Source organism: Chiloscyllium plagiosum, unplaced genomic scaffold (assembly GCF_004010195.1).
Source record: "Chiloscyllium plagiosum isolate BGI_BamShark_2017 unplaced genomic scaffold, ASM401019v2 scaf_95459, whole genome shotgun sequence".
Taxonomy (NCBI): domain Eukaryota; kingdom Metazoa; phylum Chordata; class Chondrichthyes; order Orectolobiformes; family Hemiscylliidae; genus Chiloscyllium; species Chiloscyllium plagiosum.
Window position 1 is genome coordinate 1 of NW_025196701.1, and position 4912 is coordinate 4912.

The 4912-nt window shown below is 60.3% G+C and overlaps 1 protein-coding gene across 1 annotated transcript; it reads left to right on the plus strand.

Moving 5' to 3' along the window:
- Positions 1-1073: 1073 nt before the first annotated feature.
- LOC122545895 (protein mono-ADP-ribosyltransferase TIPARP-like) lies at positions 1074-3579 on the plus strand. The gene is made up of 4 exons (XM_043684773.1): positions 1074-1235; positions 1547-1842; positions 2816-3293; positions 3366-3579. Exons 1-3 carry the CDS (start codon positions 1074-1076, stop codon positions 3267-3269), a joined length of 912 nt encoding a protein of 303 aa, XP_043540708.1. The 3' UTR covers positions 3270-3293; positions 3366-3579.
- Positions 3580-4912: the final 1333 nt, after the last annotated feature.

The window sequence follows — 4912 nt, forward strand, 5'->3', positions numbered from 1 at the left end:
AGAGGGGGGAGACAGAGCCTCAGGCCTACTCTACCTCCTCGAGAAGTAGGCCGAGGAACGGAGCCTGAGGCCTACTCCCGGGTACGTCAATGCTTGGTCACGAAGTGGACGGGGGGAAGCGGGCCTGCGATGAGGCCTGAGGCCTACCGTGTGTCAACGCTCCGTCACTGGAGCGGGGTAGAGACTGGGGGCAGTGGAGGTTTGGATATGGAACTTGAGGCTTACCACGCGTAAGCAGGGCAAAGAGGGAAGGAAGCTGGAAGTGAGGCCCGAGGCCTACAATGCGTAGGCCAGTTCGGGGTTGCCGAAGGCTGGGGGCGCACTGGAAAGTAGGCCAGGAATGAGGCCTACTACGTGTGTAAAGACTCCCAACGCTGGGGACCGGCTGTGGGCGGTAGGGAGCTAGGCCAGGAATGGAGCCTGAGGCCTACCCGTGTGCGACAATGCTCGGTGACTGAGGGCTTGGGGGGGGGCGATGTAGATCAGGGAACGTTGCTTGAAGCCCAACACTGGCGTGCTACTGCTGCTCGGTTGGCGGAGAAATGTGGCAAGCTGGAAAGTAGGCCCGGGGAGGAAGCCTGAGGCCTAGTGTGTGCGCATCAATGACCCCACCCCGGCATCCTCTAATTCGAACTGATGCCACACGTAGTCTCCCAGCTCAGCGAAGAGGACAGAGGCCTACTCCGTCTTGGGACTCTGCTTGGTTGCCATGGGAACGGGAATGCCTGGGAATGAGGCCTGAGGCCTACTCTGTGTGTCACCCCTCCAAAATGGATGGGAAAGGAGGTAGAGTGGGAGATAGGCCGGGATTGAAGCATGGAACAGTGATAAGTCACTAGGGAGACGTTGGAGGTAGGGTCGGGGGGGGGGGGGGAAACTGAAGCCTGAGGCCTAGCATGTGTACGTATCTCGACGGGGGGAGGCAAGCTGGGAGGTAGGCCAAGAATGGGGCCTGCGCTATTGTCCTCCCTTTGACTCTGTCTGTCCCCGGCTCTCACTCCCCTCCGCACCAGCCCCTGGCCTCGGAGATCGAGGCGTCGTACCTGAGGGGGGAGAAACGGTTCCATTTCGCCATGGAGGACTGCACCTACGTCATCAACTGGGTCTCGCTGAGCGAGAGCAACTTGACCCGAGCCGGCTACAGGAAAATCTGTCGACGTCCTCGCTACCGCTCCCTGCTGGAGATGGTGCCCTACCTCAGGTCAGTCAGACGGAAGGGGAAAGAGGGAGAGCGGGCAACTACGCGCGGTGCTCCGAGTGCGGGGTCTGACCGAGGGGGAACTGCGCGTGGAAACCCTCCCTCTGCCATTTCTACCGATCTTGGCCCATTTGTCACTAGTTCAAAATCCACTTTGAATATTCCAAGGAAGACTGGGAACTGTGTTGGGGTCTGACCGAGGGGAGAGCGGGGAACTGCGCACGGTGCTCCAAGTGCGAGTCTGACCGAGGGGAAGCTGGGGAACTGCGCGTGGAAACCCTCCCTCTTCCATCTCGGCCCATTTGTCACTAGTTCAAAATCCACTTTGAATAATCAAAGGAAAACTAGGAACTGTGTTGGGGTCTGACCGAGGGGAGAGCGGGGAACTGCGCACGGTGCTCCAAGTGCGAGTCTGACCGAGGGGAAACTGGGGAACTGCGCGTGGAAACCCTCCCTCTGCCACCGGTCGAATTGCCGCCCTCCTGGGCGCGGGCCCCGGACCCTTCTCTCGTCCCCCTGTCCGTGAGCGACGCCGAGTACCAGATGGTCTACTGGACCTTCCACCAGACGCTGGCCGAGTCTCGGTTCATCGTGGTCCGCATCTCCCGCGTGCAGAACGCTGCGCTCTGGCAGAAATACATCAAGTGAGTCCCACCATCTGGGCTTTGGGAAGGGGGGAGGGGGAGCTGGGAGAGGCCCGGGCTTCAATCGCGGCCTACGCGTGTCTGGGTGGGCCTTGACCAGGCCCTGTGTTGGGCCCTTGGCCCAGGCAAGTCGCAGGTTTCACTCGCGGCCTACTGGGGTGGGCGGCCTTAACCAAGCCCCGGTTGGCCAGGAAAGCCCCAGGCTCCATTTGCGGCCTACTGTGTGGGAGGACGGAGTGTGCAGCCGTCACTAGGCCTCACTTGCCTAGAAAAGCTCCAGGCTCTACTTGCGGCCTATTGTGTGGGAGGAAAGGGGGCTGATTTCAGGAGGTTTGGACGGGGCGCAGGGAGTGAAACCCCCTTCATCCCACACCCCCCGGGTTACCCCAACACTCACTGGGCCCACGCCCTCCGATCTGAGGGGACTGGGGGTGAGGGGGATGGAGGCAGGAACATAGTGGTCACAGTTGGCTTCAGTTGCGGCCTACTGTTTGGGAGGGCAGAGTGTGCAGACTTCAGTAGGCCCCAGGTGGCCAGGAAAGTCCAGGCTCTACTTGTGGCCTACTGTGTGGGAGGGCAGAGTGTGCAGCCTTCAGTAGGCCCCAGTCGGTCAGGAAAGCTCCATGCTCTACTTGTGGCCTACTGTGTGGGAGGGCAGAGTGTGCAGCCTTCAGTAGGCCAGGAAAGTCCAGGCTCTACTTGTGGCCTACTGTGTGGGAGGGCAGAGTGTGCAGCCTTCAGTAGGCCCAGTCGGTCAGGAAAGCCCCAGGCTTCACTTGCGGCCTACGTGTGGGAGGAAATGGGGTTGATTTCGGGAGGTTCGGAGGGAGTGAAACCCCCTTCATTCCCCCCCTCCCCACCCCAGGATTACCCCAACCCTCACCCTCCGATCTGAGGGGGATGGAGGCAGGAACGTCGAGTGGTCACTGACGATGAATCCTCTCTCTCTTCCCCACCCCCCCTTCTCCCTCAGACGCCGCTCCGACCTCCAGGAAGAGCTGGGTGACTCCTTTCCGCCAGGATCCTGGGACCGGCACCTGTTCCACGGCACCTCTGAGCCCTGCGCCCGCTCCATCTGCCTCTCCAACTTCGACCCGGGCCTGGCCGGGAGGCACGGGGCCCGCTACGGGAGGGGGGCCTGTTTCGCCGCCGCCGCCAGTTACTCGCACTCCTTCGCCAGCCCTTCGGCGCCCCCGGCTGCCCTGCGCCGCATGTTCCTGGCCAAGGTGCTGACCGGCCGCAGCGCCCTGGGCCGGCCCCACCTCGCCGCGCCCCCCCTGCTGGGGCCTGGCCTCCCGGGCGCCCGCTACGACTCCTGCGTTGACTCCCTGGAGGAGCCCGCCATCTTTGTGGTCTTCGACAGCGCCCAGTGTTACCCGTACTGGCTCATCGAGTACCAGGCCGTGACCACCATCCTCCTGGACTGAGCGGACTCGGGGTGGGGGGAGGTGGCCTGAGGCCTACCAGCCAATGTGCTCCTTCATTGGCTGACTCGCTGACGCCCTCCCCCGTGTGAATCACAGGCCTGAGGCCTACTTGCTAATGCGCTCTCTCCTTCGTGTAACCCAGGCCTGAGGCCTACGGGAAAGATCACTGGGTCAGGCGCCTGAGACAGTTTTCTCTCTCTCGTGATTTTCGGTTGTTAAACAGGATTTAATTTATTTGCTTTTGAGATGTTTGTGCTGTGAGTCATTTTTAATGCGATTTATTTATGAAATAAAGGTATTATTTTTCCAATCGGTTCTCCGGTTACTCATTCAGCGCACCGAGCGTGGGGGTCTGACCGAGGGGAGAGCCCCTCTCTTGCATTTCTACTGCTCTCGGCCCATTTGTCACTACTTCAAAATCCACTTTGAATATTCAAAGAAAAAAATGGGAACTGTGCTCCCAGTGCGGGGTCTGACCAAGGGGAGAGAGACCGGGGAACTGTGCTCCGAGTGACCGAGGGGGAGAGAGACCGGGGAACTGTGCTCCGAGTGACCGGGGAACTGTGCTCCGAGTGACCGAGGAACTGTGCTCCGAGTGACCGAGGGGGAGAGAACGGGGAACTGCGCACCGTGCTCCGAGGGGAGAGACCGGGGAACTGCGCTCCGAGTGACCGAGGGGAGAGACCGGTGAACTGTGCTCCGAGTGACCGAGGAACTGTGCTCCGAGTGACCGAGGGGAGAGACCGGGGAACTGTGCTCCGAGTGACCGAGGGGAGAGAGACCGGGGAACTGTGCTCCGAGTGACCGAGGGGAGAGAGACCGGGGAACTGAGAGTGCGGGGTCTGGCCGATGGGAGAGAGCGGGGAACTGAGCACGGAAACCATATCTACTGCTCTCAGCCCATTTGTCACTACTTCAAAATCCACTTTGAGTATTCAAAGGAAAACTGGGAATTGCGCGCTGAGCTTGGGTCTGACCGAGGGGAGACCGGGCTGAGACCAGAACGATAGTGGGGGTGCCGAAGGGTGTGTGAGGGAGCGAAGGTGAAAGAGAGAGAGACAGAGACAAACAACGTTTTGCCAGAAGCTTTTGCACTCCAGTTTTGTATTTCCTGAGACATTAAGTCCTCCTGCTCCTCTCTCCTCTCCCTCGGCCCCGGGCGGCTGACCTACTCCCTCGAGGTTTCCAAGCCTCCCTCCTGGGGCCCTTGAGACGCCGGTCCCCTCTTGGATGGGAGGGAGGGAGGTCTCTGAATCGACGGTCGAAACCCCCTCCCCACAGCTTAGGCTCCAGCCACATATCCTGCGAAGTTATCCGCGAGTCGACTGCGTTATGATCGCTATTTCCCGCGCCTAGAAATCGAGAAGGGTGGGTTGGGGAGCCCTTCCCCTGAGACACGTATTTGCCCAGAGCAGGGTTAGTGGTGGGGCAGCCATTTTGTTTACGGAAAACCAGAGATTTGCACTGTCGGCCCGCCATTCGGAATTGGTGACCATTAGCGCCGTCCCAGGCATAATGGGTTTCGAACGTTTTTCTGCAGGAAGTCGTGTTGCGGAGGTGCAGCGTCTGAGGTCTCCCTCCCACCCTCTGTTTGTCTCTTACACTCCCTCCACCCACTCCCCCATATCTACTTTAATCCTTCC